This window comes from Marmota monax, unplaced genomic scaffold (genome assembly GCF_021218885.2).
Source record: "Marmota monax isolate L192 unplaced genomic scaffold, Marmota_monax_Labrador192_F-V1.1 WCK01_AAM20220418_F8-fsc00048, whole genome shotgun sequence".
In the NCBI taxonomy this organism is placed as follows: Eukaryota; Metazoa; Chordata; class Mammalia; order Rodentia; family Sciuridae; genus Marmota; species Marmota monax.
Genome location: NW_026694895.1, coordinates 5,557,452 through 5,577,687, shown reverse-complemented (window position 1 = coordinate 5,577,687; position 20,236 = coordinate 5,557,452). Strand labels below are relative to the sequence as shown.

At 38.1% G+C, this 20,236-nt stretch overlaps 1 protein-coding gene across 8 annotated transcripts in view; it reads left to right on the top strand.

Moving 5' to 3' along the window:
* Fmnl2 (formin like 2) overlaps window positions 1-20,236 on the top strand; it is a 283,661-nt gene that overhangs the window by 173,817 nt on the left and 89,608 nt on the right. For all 8 annotated transcript variants that reach the window (XM_058573498.1, XM_058573496.1, XM_058573497.1 and 5 more), the window contains exons 3-5: window positions 4,256-4,336; window positions 8,794-8,870; window positions 18,200-18,283. In XM_058573498.1, the coding sequence (XP_058429481.1) occupies window positions 4,256-4,336; window positions 8,794-8,870; window positions 18,200-18,283 (242 nt within the window). The remainder of the gene's footprint in view (window positions 1-4,255; window positions 4,337-8,793; window positions 8,871-18,199; window positions 18,284-20,236) is intronic.

Sequence of the window (20,236 nt, the reverse complement as noted above, 5' to 3'; positions counted from 1 at the left end):
GAACATGTATAAGCTTTCTTAGAGACTTTGGTGCTCTCAATTTCTTACTTTGTGTCAGTTATTTTTTATTTGTATAAATAATTCTCCCTATGAGGGCTGATGTGTTATGGCTTACCTCAATGCCTCCAACTTAGGAAATCTGATTGGTTTTGGCACCCCCTTCTCCATACAAGTGCACTATTCTTGGTCTTTTGTACACTGTATAAGTATTTTCTATCTATAAACAATATTAATGTGATATTTTATTCTCATCTTCTCCATGTCTACTGTGTCAGCATTCTATTTAAGAGGGTACACTCTTTGAGGACATGGATTATTTCTGTTCATTGAACTCTGAGGAGCACTTAGCACCAAGCTGAATCTTCCAAATTAGTACTCATTAATGGCAATGGTTCTAGTTGTGATTATGGCTCATTTGGAGACTATAGTTTGCTTACTCAGACTTGGGAAAGGATGCCCAACCCCAGCTACTTCCAGCTTCTAAGGTGGGGAGGCATTCAAGTGTGGTAAACTTATGTGTAAAAAAAGCAAAGCCCTTTGAATTTTCACTATCCATTGTGAATTATTACAGGATCCAAATAAAAAACATTAATAATGGCATAATGATGGTGACATCTAATTCATCCTTAAGGATACTTAAGCTGTTTGTGTAGCTCTGTTGTTATACTACCGACTTAGAGCCAGTGACCCTGTGACCATCCCAGACAGGGAGAGAAACTCAACAGTAAGTGTATTCCCTGAGAGACATTCATTTCCTAGAGACTTTTTTTTTTTTTCCAAATGTCTTTCTGTAATTTCTTTCATTAAATCTCAGAATATTAAGGTATAACATAAACTTGACTAGGATTTTGTTTGATTTTGGAGCTGCTTATCCAAATGATTTATAGAGTGGAAATGGTTTATAATTTGATTGTTGTAAGTCAATCTCATACCAAATTAACCTCAATTAATTTCTTGTGTAATTAATTGTACAGGTGGATAGAGAGGCTGTAAAAGATCAGAAATGTTTTTGCTAGAGGAGTGGAATATCCAGGTCCCAATTTTTATACAGAAAAGCTTTCAGTGAGAAATTTCATTGCATATAAGTGAGGAGGGGAACTGTTCCCAAAGAAACAGTCCAGGTTTGAAAAAACTGGAAGCTTTGCATCTCATAGCAAAAGCCATGTTGTAGTCTAGCCAATGAGTTCCACTCACAGGGATTTACCTAATTATTTACCTAATTATTTAGTGCACATCATAGCCCCTTTGTACAGTTCCTTTAGGAATCGCCTGGGTTCTCCACTTCTTGTTGCAGTTGATATGAGTGAAGTCCAATAAATGCTTTTCCTTTTCCCCTCTCTGAGAGCAGTTCTGTATAAGCAGCCTTACCTTCCTGGTGACCAGTTAATGAAAAATGTGTCATTATGAAAGCCATTTGGCACTTGCAGAACATGTGAGAGACACAGCACAGGCTCAGCAGCAAATGACTTTTAGTTTGGACACGAGTTTGATTGACTGGGTCCTATCATCAGAGCTGCTGTTCAAAGGCTCTGAAACCATAGTAGCAAATACTAAACACAAGTATAGGTTTATTAAATTTAGACCTTGTCCATAATTTCTTGTATTCAGAAAGGAAATACAATCAAGTCAACAGGACCAGTAAGTGTGTATTTTTGAGAAAGCCCCTCTGAGTCACCAAAATTTCTTGTTTTAAAGGAATAAATATGACTGTTCTCTTATGAACAGATAAATAGCCTAAAAGAGCAAGAAAACAGAAGTCTCTTAGCAACTGTTGATGGGCTGAGATTTTAAGTCTTGAAACAGTGCATTTGGTGGAGTTACAATTTGTTGAGTCTCAAGTTTTAGGTACTTTTTATTTAGAGATAGGTGGTATTTGCTGTGCTGGAGAGGAGCTGTTTGTGTCATCATTGGATTTTTAAATTTTTGAATAATTGCAATTGTGTTCTTAAAAATCATATTTTAAAATTAATATCCTAATCTCTCTCTCTCTGACATCAGCTTTTGTTAGCAAACACAGGTTGGCAGTCATGGTTTAATCAGTTCATTTTCCAGAACTTTTTGTGATTATTTTGGTCCTCAGCAACAGCATTGCTAACCCTATGGCAGTAGATTCTCCTATGATCTCTTAGCAAAGTGTTAGTGTTGAAAAGAAAAAAAAAATTCATATGTTTTCATGCATAGATACAATAATGTCACTAAACATGGTGAATACTAGTGAATTGTTACTTAGCAATTGCTGTCAGACTGGGCACAGTGGTATATGTCTGTAATTCCAGCAATTTGGAGGCTGAGGCCAGACTATTGCAGGTTCTAGGTCATGCTAAGCAATTCAGAGAGACCCTGAGCAACTAAGGGAGATCCTAGCACTAAATAAACAAATAAATAGGACTGGGGATATAGCTCAGAAGTAAAGAGCCCCTGTGTTCAATCTCTAGTACCAAAAGAAAGAAAATTGCTCTCAGGATTGAAAATTTGAGGGAATAATTAGCAACAGTATGTTGATCTCTTTTTAAAGAACTTTATTGAGATATAGTTTACATACTAAAAAGTTCATCCTGCTCATTTTTAAATAAAGGGGAAATATTAGTAGATGTTTAATGACAAACTACTTCCCCTGTTATAAAGTATTAAATATTAGTAATAGCTGTTTCAATAAATTTCTGTAATAAGAGGTTCTTTCAATATCAGATGATCTTTAGCTTTTCTAAATCTGTAAAGACTTGAGTGGATCAGGAAGAATGTGGTGGTCCTTTGTATTGGAGAAACACAAGTTTATAAGGGATAAAGAAATGCTTAATCATGTTGGCTTGTTGCCAGTGTTACAAAATATCAAAAAATTTCATTCTAAAGTAAGCAATAATCAGATTAAAAAGAAAGATGAGGAAAACATCTTTTGAGTTGTAGGTAGAAAAAACATGAAAGTGATAAAATCCATTCTCATTTCATGGTTTTCTTTTTTTAAAATATTTTTTGTATCTTTATTTTATTTATTTTTATATGGTACTGAGGATCAAACGCAGCGCCTTGCACATACTAAATGAGCACTCTGCTGCTGAACTGCAACCCCAGCCCTCTTTCTTTCTTTCTTTCTTTCTTTCTCTCTCTCTCTCTCTCTCTCTCTCTCTCTCTCTCTTTCTTTCTTTCTTTCGTATTGGGGATTGAATCCAGGGGTGCTTAACCACTGAGCCACATCCCCAGACATAATTAAATATTTTTGCAAAATATTTTATTAGAGACAGGGTCTTGCTGAGTTGCTAAGTGCCTCACTAAGTTGCTGAGGCTGGCTTTGAACTTGTGATCCTCCTGCCTCAGCCTCCCCAGTCACTGGGATTATAGGCATGTGCCACGGTGCCCAGCTTGGTTTTCTTTTAGAGCTGATTAAACCATCCTCCTTGTAGAATATATACAGAAAAGGTTGTGAAACCTGAGAACTGGCATATTAAGTAGAATAAAGTCAATGCCTGGTAACTACGATGCAGGTCCTGAAATAGCACTTTGCCAGCATCTCAGGAGTGTTCTGTCTTTGCCTTTATGATTATGACCGTTCCCTTCATTGGCCCTTCATCCATGACTTTTATGCTGTTTCTCTACAAGTGTGTGCAAACGTGGATGTACACATGTGTACACACACACACACACATTGTATGTATATATATACCTGATCAAAATATTTTTGGATCTCGTAACTAGGAGCTGCTTAAGGAGCCCATTAATGATAACACACATACCTGTGTTCACACTCACATGCTCCACACTCCAGTCTCTTGGCTGTAGACTCAACACTTATTTTTGAAACAAATAAGTTGTATCTACTTTGAGTCAAGTCTAAAAATACGGGATGAAACTAAATGATTGTCTGAAAGATTTGCCAACATTGAAGACATCCCAAGAAATATATGATCTAATGAAGGCTTGTTCAGGAGGACTTGAAATAGGTCAGGCCAAGAATACCCTGCAGAGAAAGCATTTCATATTCTGGAGCTGAGCAGACATGGGTTTGTATCCTTTTGTACCACCAACAAGCTTTGGCATCAAAGGAAAGTATTACATTTCGCTGAGCTTCAGTTTCTTCCTATGCCAAGAGAAGATCATCTACTATAAAGATTCAAAACAATTAGTGCATAGTGCTTATTTGCAGGGCCACATTCTCCTGGGATGCATTTTGGCCATGGTCAGTGACACTAATCTGTGTGATGTAGCGGACTGTGTCATGCCTTCATACCTTTCATGCTCTTTGCCTTTGTGCTTCCTGCAGGAACGATTCCAGGTGAAGAATCCTCCCCATACATACATTCAAAAGCTCAAAGGCTATCTGGATCCAGCTGTAACCAGGAAGGTAAGGGGATTTGTTTTCATTCTGTGTTGTAGCTTCCTCATTAGTGGACAGAATCCTTCTGTACTTGGAAAGATTTTCTTTCCCTTGCATTTGTGTCTGCCAAAGCCTCTAGGAAAACCACCTTTGGATACTGAAAACATGAGAAGACAAGGGGTGAGGGTACTCCACCATCCTCCTTGCTTAAGGAAGCATTTAAGAGTACTTTGCTCCATGGAGGTCACATACCTCTAATGGTTATTGACTCACTGCTATTTCCAATTACACAGGGCAGTGAGTCCAGCCCAAAGGTGGGTAGGCCCCAGGACAAGCAGGCTTTGCAAAAGGAATACTTGTCTTTCATGCTTTGGTGCATTTCTAGAGACTTTGAAAAATCACTGGGGCTTTGTCATCCCAGCTGTGCAGTCACATCCTGTGTTGATACTTTTAGTAGGTTCCCTGGCCCCAAACCCTGCCTCTGGCCTGAAGAAGGTAAGGAGAGAATAGTTGCTTCCATTCTCAACTGGCTATCCTTTTACAAACAAGCCCTGCTTTGTGCAGCCACACAATTGGTTTAAGCCGATCCTTGTGGTAAAGCATGGAGCCTGGCACGGCCCTGCAGGCCTGGATGGGTCCTGGGATGTCTCAGGGCAGAGCCGCCCTTGCTCAGGATGGATGAAGTGGCTCTTCACCAGACAGCAGCATTTGTTTTTTCCTCGACCTTCCACAACTCCTGCTTTCAAGGACCCAGTGAAAATACCTCAAGCTGAATTCTCTGTTGTCTTGGCATGTGACTTATGAGAAAAGAAAGGCACACTTTTTCCGGGGAGCCAGTTTTCAGGGCTCTTGGCGCTTGAATTTTTTAAACTAAAACTTTTTCCCTCTTCCACACTAACCCTTCCTTATTCCACACCTCCCAAAAAAGTCAAGCAAAGCAAAAAAAAAAAAAAAAAAAAAAATGGATTTCAAAAAGTTTTCTAAAGGTTTTCATAATTTCCCAAGCTTGTAACTTCCAGGCTGTATGGCTTGAGCCCTGTTACTAGGCACACGCCTTCTGAGCTGAGTAGGGCTCTCTCAGAAATCATTTAACAAAGAGGAATAGGACCCCAAATCCCTGTCTGCATGTTTGCTCCCTGATGCCTCTGCCCTGAACCATGCGTGTCCACCCGAATGCCCTAGTTTGGTCTTGAAGGATGAGGCAAAAAACAGTCATTTAAACAGGCAAAAAAAAAAAGGATAAACTGGAGGTTGGATTAACTACCTCTGCTGTAGTAAGATTTCTGTTGCGAGCTGGCAGTAGGAGAGGATCTGTTCTGCACAACATAGTTATAATGCTTAAAACCCAGAAAAAAGGGAGATTTGTTTGGAATAAGGCATGGCTTGCAGCTGAAATGAGCTTAAAATTCTCAGCCCTAGTATGGTGGTGGTGGGGTGATTTCAAATCAGAGCTTTAAATTTTAGCACCAACAGTCTAGGTTGAGCAGTCTTCCTTTAACTGTGTCTGGAGCCCTCTAGTACTTCATTCATTAATCTTTTGTTCAAATTAAATGGAAATACCTTTTTAAAAAAAATTTTTAAATTCTTTAGCATGTTCTATTTAGATATTCTTTTCAGTAGTTTTAAATGAAGCCCTCCAGGGCAGGGAAGGAAGAGCCTAAATTAGATATCTCTGAGACCAGAACTCTCTAAATCAGCCTCCGTGTTTAATATCAGGCACTTATTAGACTGTGCTTGGGGGGAAGGATGTATTCATGTCTGGCAGGGAAAAGGCTGCAGACCATGAAAAAAGAAGTTTTGGCCTTTGCTAGAGCTGCACTTGGGGAATGAAACCTTTTGTGTGGCTCACCCTGGGGTCAGCTGCTGCCCTGGGTTCATCCACAGGCCCTCCTTTTCTAGGGAAGGAAGGAAAAGAGTACAGAACAAATGGATTCTACCTGGCTCCTCCTTGCTGGTCCCCCTGGGCTCATGATTTCTCCTTGAAGTGTTTTAAAGCATTCAGGATACATTGTACAAGTGCAAAGTGTTAGCATTCATTGTTTATGTGTTATATAGAGAAGGGGATTCCAAAGCTTCTCTATCGTCTAGAATCCAGACTAAAATTGAGCTGTTCCCAAGTTAGTACAATACAGGGATAAAGTCTGGTTCCATTTACCTCAGTTACCATGCGGTTGCAAAAGGACAATGCCCAGGATGGTCAGTGCCTAGGAAATGTTAGCTGCTGCTGTTACTATTATCTAGTGCCTTGATTTGGTTACCTTGTTTTGAGATACACACACACACACATCTTAACCCTTCACCTGATCCTCATAAACGCCATTATGCTCTCACTGATAAGCTTGTGCCTTTGGGGCTGATGATGTGTAGGGGAAAATGTTGCCTGAGGAAGCATAAGGCAGAGTTAGGGAAGCAGCAAAGGCCTCAGGGAGCAAGTCAGAACTGTGCCTAATGCGCAACTTGGAATGCTGCAGTGTTTTCTGAAGGCCCCATGTGCACACAGCCTAAGACTTAGGACAAAGGCGTGAATAGCTACTAGGGAGTGGGCAGCACACCTAGAAAAAGCTGACTGTGTAGTCTCCTCACAGGTCCTATCTTCCTTTTAGCAAATGAAGAATATAAGGTTTTCTGTCTTCTCTTTCCTTCTATAATTGCCCACCTCACCCATTGATTCCTTTCTACTCAATTACTGATTTTAATCTCCAAGGGAAGTGTTTAAAGAATGAGTGAACCCTTTAGCCAACCATCCTGCTGTGCTCCCCTTTCTTATCCTGTATTGCACTGAGCATCTTTATTGCTGGAAAGGGGTCAAGGAATCTGGGCTTAGATGTTCCTCCAAACATCAATGACCTTCCCATTTCTTAGTTTTGTTTTTTTTTTTAAATGAAAAAGGGAATGTTTCTCTTTTTCATTGCATTAGGGATATTTTTATTTACTATATCCCACTACATCTGGATTCCCAAAACATTACATCTTCTTAGCATGTTTGGGGAATAGCAGTTATGGAGAAACTGTAAGGAAGCCAAAGGGAAGAGAAGAGGGTGAGAGGAGCCTGCCTAAGCTGAGCCATGTTCCAAGTCTCCATTAGGCCACCAGGTCCCAAGTGTGTGACAGGGCTCTTGCCACCCCACATACTCAAATCTTTATTTTCCACCTCCTGCCTTTCCTTCCTGTCCTTGGACATCTTTCTCTGAAGCCATGAGAGCCATTTTCAGGGTTTGGAGCTGATGACTGTTGTTTCCACAGCACTTGTGACAGCAGAGAAGGGTCCTTCATATCCTGAGCATGAGTTCACAAAGCTTTTTCCTGTAAACAGTGTAATGTAAGGGTGGCTCAGGTCTATGTCTCAGATAGCCTGGTTAGAAGGGATTGCACATCAATTTCCTTCTTTCATCATGGCCTGAGACTGTGGTCACTATAAATTAAATGTTTCTGTAGAAAAATGTGTTCCAGAGAACTAATTGTAGTGCAATCCATTGGTGTCTTGGAAATGGTTTAGATTCAAGAGGATAGAGAGAGAGAGAAGGATTCATTAAGAAAGAACTCCCAATGGAGTCCTGGAAGGGCAGGTAGGATTTTGATAGGCAAGAGAATGAGGAAGGATATACTGCGTGTATATGGGTATGTGTATGTGCATGTGGGAAATGTTACACAGGAGGGACCTCCTAAGTGAGGACTAAGGGGCAGAAGTAACGATGAATGTTTGTTTTTGGAACACATTAGGTGTAGCAGAGAGGAATTTGATGTAGCAAGCTTGAGACTTTTCTCTGCTGAGCAAGACCTGCTTGCATGGTTGGCATCTGTATTTTGGGAGGGTTCCCACCATTCCCTAAGAATGGCTTACTGTGCCTAAACTGTTATTGAAAAAAAAATGGTTTATGCTGAGTGCCCATTTTTCCCCTGGGAGTCTGGAATTTTTCCATGAATAGGGCAGAGAGTGCCTTGAGACCAACCCCCCCCCCCCCCAAGTGAAAACCTTAGATGCTGGGTCTCCAGTGAACTTCATGACTGTTGTCATTTGTGATTCCTGGGGGGAGGGGACTGTTGTAAACTTGCACCAGGTATCCTGCATACTTCATCCCTTTTATCTTCTTGCTTTGCCAATTTAGCTTTGCTTTCTTTTGTTGTAATAAACCACAGCTGTGAGTGTGACTATATTCTGAGCCCTTGAGTCCTCCTAGTGAATCACTGAAATGGGATGATCTTGGAATCCCTGACCCGTAGCTATATTGGTGAATATTATTATATATGTGGAGTAGGGTAAAATAATCTACTTACTCAAAGATACTACATGAAATAATTTTTGTAGTTTTATCTCATAAGGTACTTCTATGATAAGAAAGATTTCTATGCTTTGGGGAGAGGGTGAGAGAAGCCAGCTTCAGAATAAAGATCTTTTCATATTTTATTAAGTTTATTATAAGAAAGCTGTAGTTGCAGCAGTTGCTGAAGTATGTTTTGTTAGAATCTGTGTTCTTTGATTACAGAAATTCAGAAGGCGTGTACAAGAATCTACGCAAGTGCTAAGAGAACTGGAAATCTCTTTAAGAACTAACCACATTGGGTAAGTATGCCTCTTTATCATCTTAACTATAAGACCTTTGGGCACTTTACAAAGTGGCTGAATCATTTCCAAAGACTTGAGTTTCCTTATTGTTCATTCTAAGTTAAAAGTCAGGTTTATATAGGGTGGAATCTTTTGATCCTACTGAGCTTCCTCACTGTGCAGAATCATTAGAAGGAGAGATAGTCCTTGATTTGGAATATATATAACAATTCTATATTTCTTTGCTGCAATGCAGTAAATATGGGCAGTCCATGATGAGTGCTTGTTCTCATGTGTACATGACAATTCTCTGGCAAATCAGGAAATCTTAAGAGTAGGTGTGGATTGCCATGTGCAGTGGTGCATGCTTATAGTCCCAGCCACTTGGCAGGCTGCAGCAGGAGGATCACAAGTTTGAGCCCACCCAGGGAAATTTCGTGAAACCCTGTCTCAAAATGAAAAAGGTCTGGGGGTGTAGCCCAGTGGTAAAGTGTCCCTGGATTCAATCTCCAGTATTTAAAAAAGGTAGGAACGGTGTAGACTGAGATCCTAAAAAATCTCTAAGCTTTCATTGTGGTTCTTTAAGATGGTGAGTTAAAGGTGCTTTATTCCCCTTCCTCAATTCCCTAGAGTTTCTGGCCAGAAAGGGACAGAAACTGGAGTCATGTAACCTTACCCAGTCCAGACACGTTCCGAGTCTCTCATTCATACTCTCAAAATCTTGGGACCATGAAGTATAAATCTTCTCTGGGAAAATAAAGTTCAGGGAATCTCTGCACTAGCATTTCTGAGAGTTTCTTGCATGCAACAACATGGTGTTTTGCCTCAAGCAAATACAACTTTATTACATTTTTTCTTATTCCTGGGATGGCATAATTGAATCTTAAAATAAGGTGGTTTGTCTGCAAAGCAGAATGATAGCAGATTTTGTAGCCTTTGTTCTGCTCCAAGTATGTGTTTCTATTAAGCAAGTATTTAACTTCTTTGAGGTTTGACGTTTTGGACTTTTCAATGAGAGGACATTTTCTTCTCATGTCCTTTATGATATATTTTGGAGGTATGTTGAAAATGGAATTATATACTCATATTACATATAGGTTATACACTACATAGATAGCAGTTTTCTTGTGTTTTAGACCATTATTGGTATAAATCATTCAAATGGTTCATTAGTACGATTATTTCAGAGTAAATCCTTTTAGGGGTTTTGGGTGAAGTAGCCTAATGGTGGAGTACATGCCCAGCATGTGAAAAGCCTTGGGTTCAATTCCTAGCACCCACCAGAAAAGAACAAGTTTTTTAAATTGTAGAAATGCCATTGTGATTTATAGATGAGAGGGTTTGGGTAAAGGTGTTCCTTTCCTAAAGGATAATCTGGCAGATTTGTGACTTTGAGAACAAAGTCTTCAGAAAATGAAATGAGCCTGGTCTTTGTCTACAAAAATGGACTTAGAGAAATGAATCAGAGAAAATCATTATTGTAGAACTGGAAGTGGAAGAGAAGGTTTGCCCAGTCCCTCGTTTTACAGATGAAAAAAATTAAGGCCCAGAGACAGCGAATTGCACAAAGTATATGGTTGTAGATCCAGGTGCTTTGGCTCGAAGCTCTGGTTTTTCAACTTGCTTACCCTGGCAGCTCTTTCTGTGAAGGAAATTAAGATAATCGGGACTCTGGGATCAAAGCAACGAGGCTTGTCTGTTGAGGGTGATGTTGATGGTACTTTAATACAGTTGGGCATTCAACTTGAGAAGTTGAAATACTTTCCAATATTTATGGGTCAGGAATGAGATTTTATTTGGTATGGTCCAACCCTATATCTTGGCACTTTCTTGACTGATAATGGTGGAATGAGTTGTAGCCAGGATTTCTACAACCTGTCAAAAAACATTTCTTCAGGCATTTATGAAATATCTTGAAATTGACCACCAAATACCAAAGCAAGACAATCATTTCCAGTACAAAGTTGTCAGAATAGAAGAGTCCTGGTTGGATTGAAGCCAGTGTAATCTGCAAGCAATTGAAATGGTTTGTTTAGGATACTGTAGGTATGCTGGAAGATTTTTAAATTTCTTCCATCTTCACTTGCTAAAGTTTTCCCTTGCCCACCACTGAAAACTTTGGCTTTAGCAGCAGAAAAAGTCATGGAGATGCATCATTATTTGGTATATGCAACCAATTACTGGCATAAACTTATCTGGAAAATAAAACCACACACTAAGATTTTGACCTGTCTTTCCCATCCCAAACACCTGGAACTGAACTGGACTCTTCATTATGTAAACTATCTGGCTCAACCTCATTTGATTGGGAAATCTTCTAAAGAATTACTTAATGATAAGGATAATAAATTATTACCATGAGGGAGTATTGGAAGGCAATGTGCTATATAAGGGATCAATAGGTTTTATCATAATCCTTTGAGTTAAATTATTTGATGTCTATTTGTCTTATGAAAAGATATATTGATTCAAACTTTTGCCATGCCCCCTTTTAGTTATTTGACCTTAGATATATTACATAAGCCCTCTGTACTTACCATGTGAGCTAAGTTAACTTATCTGTAAAAATGAGTGTTTGAGCTGAGGATATAGCTCAGTGGTAGAGCGCCTGCCTATCATGCCTGAAGCCCTCAGTTCAATCGCCAGCAGCATAAATATGTTAATAAATAAAATGAGTGTACTTAGCTCATAGGGATGTTCTGAGGACTAAATGAGATAATTTATAAAAGGTCTTCTAGAGAATCCTGATATGTAGTAGTGATTCAATATGTGATAGCTATTATTTATTGTTATGCTTCTAGAAAATAATATCTACTCATAATTCAACAATAATATATAATACATCCCTAAGGAATTCCATGCAGAGTGTTACTCCATCTAAAATAACCCTGATACCTAGGGTATTGTGAAGTTTGCAGTTCCCAGAAATTAAAAGGAGGAATTACATTTAAGATCTACTTGTTCTGAAAAAATTATTCTTGGCACGTGCTTGCACTTCAAGGTTAAAGTCTTGGGCTTTGCTGAGATAACATTCTAAGCTGCAGCTTTGTCAAGCAAAAGGTTCTGAGTTTTGAAATAAGCCTAAAACTCTATAAATAGAGCAATCTTCTGAGAAAGAAAATTAATTTTCTTTGAGCCAAATTGAAATAAGACTTGGGCTAGGAATAATCCCATTCACTCACTGTTAGGAGCTATCACAATAGAGAATTAGATTATAACTTATCCAAGTCCCTGAAATTACTTGAAATACCCTTGAAATGAACCAAGTACCATTAGAACACACTGGCAAATAGCATGGGCAGGCAGATGTCACCATGCTTCTGATGTCAGGGTGATAGGATTCAAGTGATACTAAGGGTGAGCTGGATAGATTTACTGGCTTTATTCTGTGGAACTGAGGTGTAGGTGATCTCCTGGCAGGTAATTCATTCTAGTAAAACTGCCTGTAATGATGGACAATTACTTCTTATCCAGGGTGCAAGGTCATATAAGTTTTGAAAGATGCTTCTTTCACTTTATCTTATGGGTAGCTGAGTGAACAGGCATGAGATTGCAAGAGGAATGAGGTAAGTTGGCAAGGAGGGGAAGAGGTTTGTATACAAGGGAAGGAGCTGAGGGACTGCTTAGTGGCTTCTTTGTCAATCATGCTGATTAGACCATGCCAAATGGGGAAAGATAGGAGAGTGACCAGGCCTACTTTTAAAATGCATTTACCATGTGTGGGGTGTGTATGTATGCATCAAACTACCCTATGATTAACTCATTCCTACTTTTTTAGAAATCAAGATCATAATTGTTTTGTCTTTTATTAAGCACTGTGTTAGGCATGTTAAATGTACTGTTTCATTTATTTCTTACCAAAATCTCATTATTGCTCTTTATCCCTGAACCATTGTTTTACGAATGAGAATACTGAAGATCAGCTATTAAGTATCTTATTGAACTGCTCACCACTTGGAACCACTGAGGTTTGAATGTAGATTTGCCCAGATCTAAGGTACATTATCTATACTAGCAGTTCTCACCATTTTTTTTTAAATGTCAGAACCCTTTAAGTTTTTGAACCCCAGTAAGCTTTTGTTTATGTGCATTGCATCTATTAATATGTAAATATTTGGAAATTAAAGCATATATTTTAATTGTATTTAATAAGATTTAATATTTAGTAAGCATTAATTTAGATGTATAAAAACATATTTGTATGAATATTAACATTTCATGAAATTAACTATTTTCCAATTTAAAAAATTAGTGACAAGTAGCTTTTTTCTTTAAACATTTTTGCAAATCTCTTTAGTATCTGAATAATAGAAAGAAAGTAGATTGTCCTGAGTGTACGTTCAATTGTTTGTGAGATATTGTTTTAGTTGATGTATATGAAGAAAATTTTTGCCTTTCACGTATACATACTTGAAGAAAGGAAGAGTTGTTAAATGCCCTACTCAGATAATGACAGATGTTCCTTTTTAAAAAAATAATACACCAGAATTCAACAAGAAGTAGAAATTACTTCCTAAAGGTAATACTATATTATGTTAAAATCCACTTGTGTAGTCTTGCATTTTGAATGGATCTTTTTTTTTAAATTTTTTTATTAGTTGCTCAAAACATTACAATGATCTTGTCATATCATACATTTGATTCAATTGGATCTTTTTTCAAAAATATTTTTTTAGTTGTAGTTGGACATGATAGCTTCATTTTATTTATTTATTTTTATGTGGTTCTAGGTTGAATGCTCTACCACTGAGCCACAACCCCAGCCCCTTGAATGGATCTTTTTTCCTCATGAGTCTATGACATGATTCCTTCATCCCTCCCTCCCAGGAATGGGAAGATTGAACCTAGGGCTTCACACATAGTAGTTAAGTTCTCTACTATTGGACTACATCCCCAGCTATATTTCTTTTTTCTTTTCTCTTTTCAAATTTTGAGACAGGATCTTGCTAAGTTGCCTGGAGCTTGCTATCTTCCTGGCTTTTTCTACCTGTGATTACAGGCATGCGCCACTGCACCGGCTTATAACGTGATTTCTTAACATCACACATTGATCATTGGAAAGCATTATTGCAGTGAGTTTATTTGGCTCTTTTAGTTGTTGAAACATGTCATTCTATAATATTCACAATATTTTAAAAAAAATTACATTTGTCAATAATAACTAGTCTCACTCATCAGAATATACTTTTAAATAATGGGAAACTGAACTAGTGGTGAATACATGTTTTCCAAAAGTTTTACTTTTACTTCGAACCTCAAATTTTGTCACTGATGACAAATACTGTCTGTTGTTTTCCCTAAAATGACAGACTTAATTTATTTATTTTTGAGTAAATGACTGCATTTACCCCAAACTGTATCACAATAGTTTATCAGTTACTTTTTTAAAATTATTTTTTTAGTTGTAGATGGACACAGTACCTTTATTTTATTTATTTTTTGTGTGTGGTTCTGAGGATCAAACCTGGTGCCTCACATGTGCTAGGCAAGTGCTCTACCACAGAGCTATAACCCCAACCCTGTCAGTTACTTTTACAAGTAAACTGGCACTCTGTGAAAAAATAAATGGCAAGTTCAGCATGCTACTCAGACAACTGCCCAAGTGCTTTTCCTTGAACCAACAGATGTGCTTTTTACATGATCTTCCTGTTTTTTCATACACAAAATTAAAAAGATATGTACTCAAAATATGTATTGCTTTATTAAGGGTGTTCTCAAGTGAGGCTTGCTTCCCACCCTTCCTGGAGTGCATGGGGTAAAGAATGCAATAATAAGTGTATCCTTTGGGGGCAGCAGTTTTACCCACCATTTCTTTTGTGTCATGAATGTTGGAATTAACAAAGTGCAAAAAGAATAACATCTTAATATTTTTGTGGATATAGTTTTATCCTCATAGTCATCCTGAGTAGGTTTCAGGGACCTCTTGTGGTGAGTGGGTTACACCTTGAGAATCAGTGGCCTAATGACCAGTGTCGAATCTTGATGGTTCTTATTTTCTCTTGTTTTCCATGATTTTTCGGCTACTTCATTTCTTGCCATCTGTCTATAAGATCTCTCTCTAAAGGAGACTGGCAAAGGAAATTCATTATTTGTCTTATTCTCTTGTACATATTCTGGCTGCTTTGTTTGATCTTGGAAATTGAAAGCCAGGAGGGTCCCTTAAGACTTAATTTTGCATATGAGGATAATGAAATCCTAAGATTTGGGGAGGCAAGGAGAACAAAGTTTTGAAATAAAGCTTTGAGCAGTCTACAATAAAACAGCGACTGTTAGCATTTGCGCTTACATCTCTTCTTTGAATCCAGTTTTTCATGATCCCTGTCTCTCCCAGCTTCTAAGCATCTGATTTGGAATTTGCCTGAATTTAAATTTACAACATATGGTAATTACATTTGAATCTGTGAGGCACTTGGGAAGTAATGTGTGCTGTAAGAGCCAGAAATAATTTTACTTTCCAAAACCTGTAATCACCCAATTTGAAACTGTTTGCCTATTGGCAACATATTTAAAAAAAAGTGTGAGTAGCATGCATGAAGATGAAAATGGAAGTACATTATTATGGGAACCCTAAATATATGATAGAATCATTACATGATCAAGTATGTAGATTTCCAAAATGAGGCATCCGTATTCCTTGAGTGCCTGTAGAGTCAAGATTCTGCTTTAAAAGTTGTCCCTTCTCATCCTCCTGCCCCCCTTCATTTTTCATGGAAGTTTGCTTTTAGTTCTGTTCTTTTCCATACAGAATAACACAAGCAGGGGAGGGCAGGAGCTGAGAGGACAGGAGGAGTAGGGGGGACTGTCTTTCTTATAATCCATATCCTTCTTGCTAGAATGGCTTTGCTCAGCTAATATCATTGATGAAGGAGATAAGGTAGCCAATCTTCTATGATTTATATTTTCTTCTTTCCTATGTCACTTGGGGATGTCATGGATGAGACCCAGGGAGGATCTCATAGCTTAGAAACATAGGTTTATTGCTTATTATTCAACCAGAAGCGGGGCATGTTATACTCTAGCTAGCCTTTTAGCAAGTAAGCAACAGGCTCCTGAATTTCATGGAAATTGTCATTTAAGGCACTTTTACTCAATGTCAGCATGTGGGGATGAGGACATTGATGAGGATGTTAAAGTGAAGTAAACAAAACCAATTAATCTTTATTCTTGCATCAAAATATATACATGTTTGCATGTTGAGTCAAGAAGACTGCTGCTCTGGACTTGTTTGGGTATTTCCTACTTTTTTTTTTTTTGGTTAATTTTTTGTGTCTGGGTCATTTGCTTCCTGTTGAATTTGGCAGAACGTCTGAGGAGCGATGGGGCTGCTGGTGGTTGAGACATTGGCTAGTATGGAGGGTACCCTGAAGGATCTGTACTCTTCAGAGGCAGTGTCTACAGAATCAACCAGAAGGAACTTCAATGACTACTTTTCTCTACTTCTGAGTTCGTGGGCAACTAATATGTGAAAGTGAGACTGCCCTCCAAATCTGGGCCCTTATCGTTATTTTTCATATTCAAAAGACACCACCCTGGATCAATTGACATTGTACAGTCAGAGCCCATAGGCTAGACCAGTGGAGAGGCCAAGGGGAAACACGGGGGCCTGAATTTAATGAATGACTAGTTTTCTGATCTTGATGGAGAATTCTAGTTCTTAAGTCTCCTGCCAATCATAAAAAGAAAAAAAAAAGTTTGCTTTTACTCTTTCTATGCTTGTAATTATCAGCATTTAAAATTGTTGAGTGTCTCCTGAAATCTAGCAGCATAGGGAATATTTAAAATAAATAAAGTATCTAGAAACGGATGCTGTGAGAACACGTATGTGGCTGTTTTGGAAACTTCAGCCTCAACCAGCAGGCAGCCCTGTTAGTTGCATTTAGGTCTTATAACAAAGCTGCTTTGTGAGAGTGAACAGATGCTGTTTTCTTTGCCAGTGTTGCTGCTCTGGGTTTTTTGTAAAGGTTGTATTCTTACACACAGCTGTGCGAAGTGCATATGTTTTATGGTAGCCTGTCTGAGGCACTTGGGGGATATACAAGTCAAGCTGTCTTAATTTCCCACCTTTCTGCCTCCTACAAGAACCTGTAGATCTGAGTTTACATCATGGAGGTGACAGGAGCTTGGAGAAATAATAAGCTTGATGCTTAGACAAAAAAAATGAAGACCCTCCCTCCATCCAAAGGAGAGGAAACACCAAAAATTTAAAAACAAGCATCCTGTGTTCATCAGATTTTTTTTCTTTCTTTCTTTTTTTTTTTTAAAAAAGAAATATCCTAAAATATCCTAAGTAGTTGCTCATCTGTAAGGACACAAGGGAAAATTGTCCTACTATTTTAATAGATAATAAGACTGGCTTCCATGGTAGCTCTAGTGTTCATAGTTGGTCAGACTTTTTGGCACTGCGTTTATGGAGGAGAGCAACCATTTAGGAATGCATTTGGCAGATGTCCCACAAGTACCATTTTGATGACAATCAATGAACTTTTTCCTCATTATTTGTTGGAGTTTCTCAGTGAGTGAAGATTTAATCAGGTCTCACATGTTCTTTGAAGGTTAGTACACTGGAGGAAATCTGTAAAATGGGGTAACAGGTGTTTATCCTCAGTACCTAAACATGAGGTTTGACCATCTGATTGGAATTATTATGAAGATCAAATAAAATGTCTACATTTTCAATAAAATGTTAATCACCATTCAAATGTAAGGTGGTATTTTTAAAAATTCAATCTTTAAAAAAAAAATATTTTTATCACGTGTTGCCCTTGGTGATGGCCTGCGGTGCTTGCGGCCTTTTAAAAGGTTTTAACGTTCATGGAAAAAATTAAGCAAATCTTTACCTCTATTGAATTTCCAGAAGCCCATAAACACTGGCCTCTCATTGGCTAGTTTAGTGGTTTCTACAGCTTCGTGTGCCAAGAAGGAGTTGAGTGTGGATTTGGAGCCCTGCCGGGATTTCAGTGGTTATGGCGTCATGTCCCTAGTCTGCTCATTCTCTGTGCAATCTTGGCTTCTTCATCAAGCAGCCTGTGGATCAGTTGTGGTGGAAAAAAGTACATTTAGCAAGTTCCTTTTTTTGGAAAGTTCTTTTATAGGTTATCTTAAACCTCCTAAGCAGTGAAATGCAATGGCACACACACAGGTTTTGCTCCTTGTTTTTGTGTGTGGAAATGTAGTTTTCTAGAAGCCTCTACCGCATGTGGAATAGCCTAGGTTTTCCTCTGAATTTCCTTTGAAGCATTGTATGTTTCTGACAGAAAAGCAAAACTTGCCACTGTTGTCCTCTCCATAGCAGATCATGTGGTCATGTGGTCAACCTCTTCAATGATTTTTTTTTTTCTCTTCACCAGATGGGTCAGAGAGTTTTTGAATGAAGAAAACAAAGGCCTTGATGTCCTGGTAGAATATCTATCATTTGCACAGTATGCAGTAACGTAAGTAAAATTTGGCTTGTTTGCATTTGAATTTTATGTGGTCACAGAATATGCAGTTTAATGGTAAAATTATATACCACATTCAGGGCAGGAAACCAGAAAGAGATGTGAGAGGGGTTTAAGGTGGTATGTTTTTGTTGAATAACTAAAAACTAATCACGTAATTAATATTAGAAACACTTTTAGGGGAGAAATAAGCTGAGTAAAAAGCACCTTCAGAGGAACCTTGCTTTCAAAACGAAGTACTTTGTGTTTGTATGTGGTTCTGGGGTTTGAACCCAGGGTCTCATGCATAGTAGAGAAGCATTCTGCTATGAAACTTCACCATAGCCCCAAAGAAGTACTTTGTTGATGGATGAAGTTACAGATAGCTATATGGTAGAATGCTCTAGAAGTTACTGAAAGATGAATATGGTGTTTTGAGTGAAAAAAGCAAGATGTAGAAAAGTGACTGTTATTTTTTAAAATTTAATTTTGGGGCTGGGGTTGTAGCTCAGTGATAGAGTGCTTGCCTAGCATGTGGCTTTGACTCTCATCGCCACAAATAAATAAATAAAAGTCCATTGACAACTACAAAAAAATTCTTTAAAAAAATTTAATTTCAGGGTGCTGGGGATTGTATGTAGTAGGGCCTTATGCATGCCAAGCACACTTTACCTACCACTGAATGATTCCCACAACTTTTTTGTTTTTTTGCTAGAACTGGGGATTGAACTCAGGAGTATTTCACTGCTGAGGTACATCCCCAACCTTTGTTTTATTTTTTTATCTTTTTAATTTTTGAGACAGGGTTTCACTAAGTTGTCCAGGTTGGTCTTGAACTTGTAATCCTCTAGCCTCAGCTTCTTACAGGTGTGTGCCACTATGCCCAGGCCATCTTTTAATTTTAAAAATAATGTTATTGGTGGTATGGCCAGTGATAGAGCACTTATCTAACATGTGCAAGGCCTTGGGTTCAATCTCTAGCACCCTCCCCCCTCCAAAAAAAGATAAGCTGTGTATATGGATGTATATGTGTATATGGATGTATATTTATTATGCTAGTACATGCAAAGAAAACAATTGCAGAAATAGATAGTGCACCTAGAGGGACACCCCTCACCCCTGCCATTAAAACAACAACAACAAAACAAACAACCTTTTTCTTTTTACTTTATATGTATTTGTGTTGTTTTGATTTCTTGCCCAAAAGTTGAAGGGGGGCGGGGTGGAAATACTGGGGCAGACCATGAATCCTTGATTGTATTATTTCATAAATTCTCCCAATTATTTCATAAATTCTCCCATTTTCTTGACGTTTGAAATGGTTTAGAATAGGACTAAAGCATGTACATTTGAAAAATTCTCTTCACATTTTCTCCTTAAGTCAGACACATCCCAGCATCCACAGGTTTTGTTGACATAGATTGAGGCAATAATACTGTAGTTTTAATTTGATTGAAAGATGTTCCAGCCTAGGTGGTACTTCTTCCACCCTCACTATTCTTTTAAAATTAGTAACTTGTTTTTTAATATTGCCTCACTCTGAAAGAGTCCTAAGACCTAACCAGATGTTATCATATAATCCCTATCACTTCCCTGAGAATATGTGAAAAGGAAATAATTATTCTCACCTTACAGAAGCAGAAACTGAAATGTTAACTGAAACTGGCTCCATGAGTTTCTGTTTTGTTACCTGTCATATATTAGATGGAATAGACTAAATAAATAAAAGCCAGCAGATAAGTTCTTATCTCCCTGAGAAATTGTTCCTGAAACATAATCCTGGTTTTTATAGCATGTTCTATCAAAGGGTATTTCTTTCTGTGCTATCAAAATCTGCTAATCTTTTTTATGCTTCATATTATTTGATAAAGCAGGATAATAATAATCTCATATATTTTGAAGTTCTAGGGTAATGTTTATGGAATTGAGGGAGGGCTATGAAAAATCAGGAATAATGAATAAGAATAC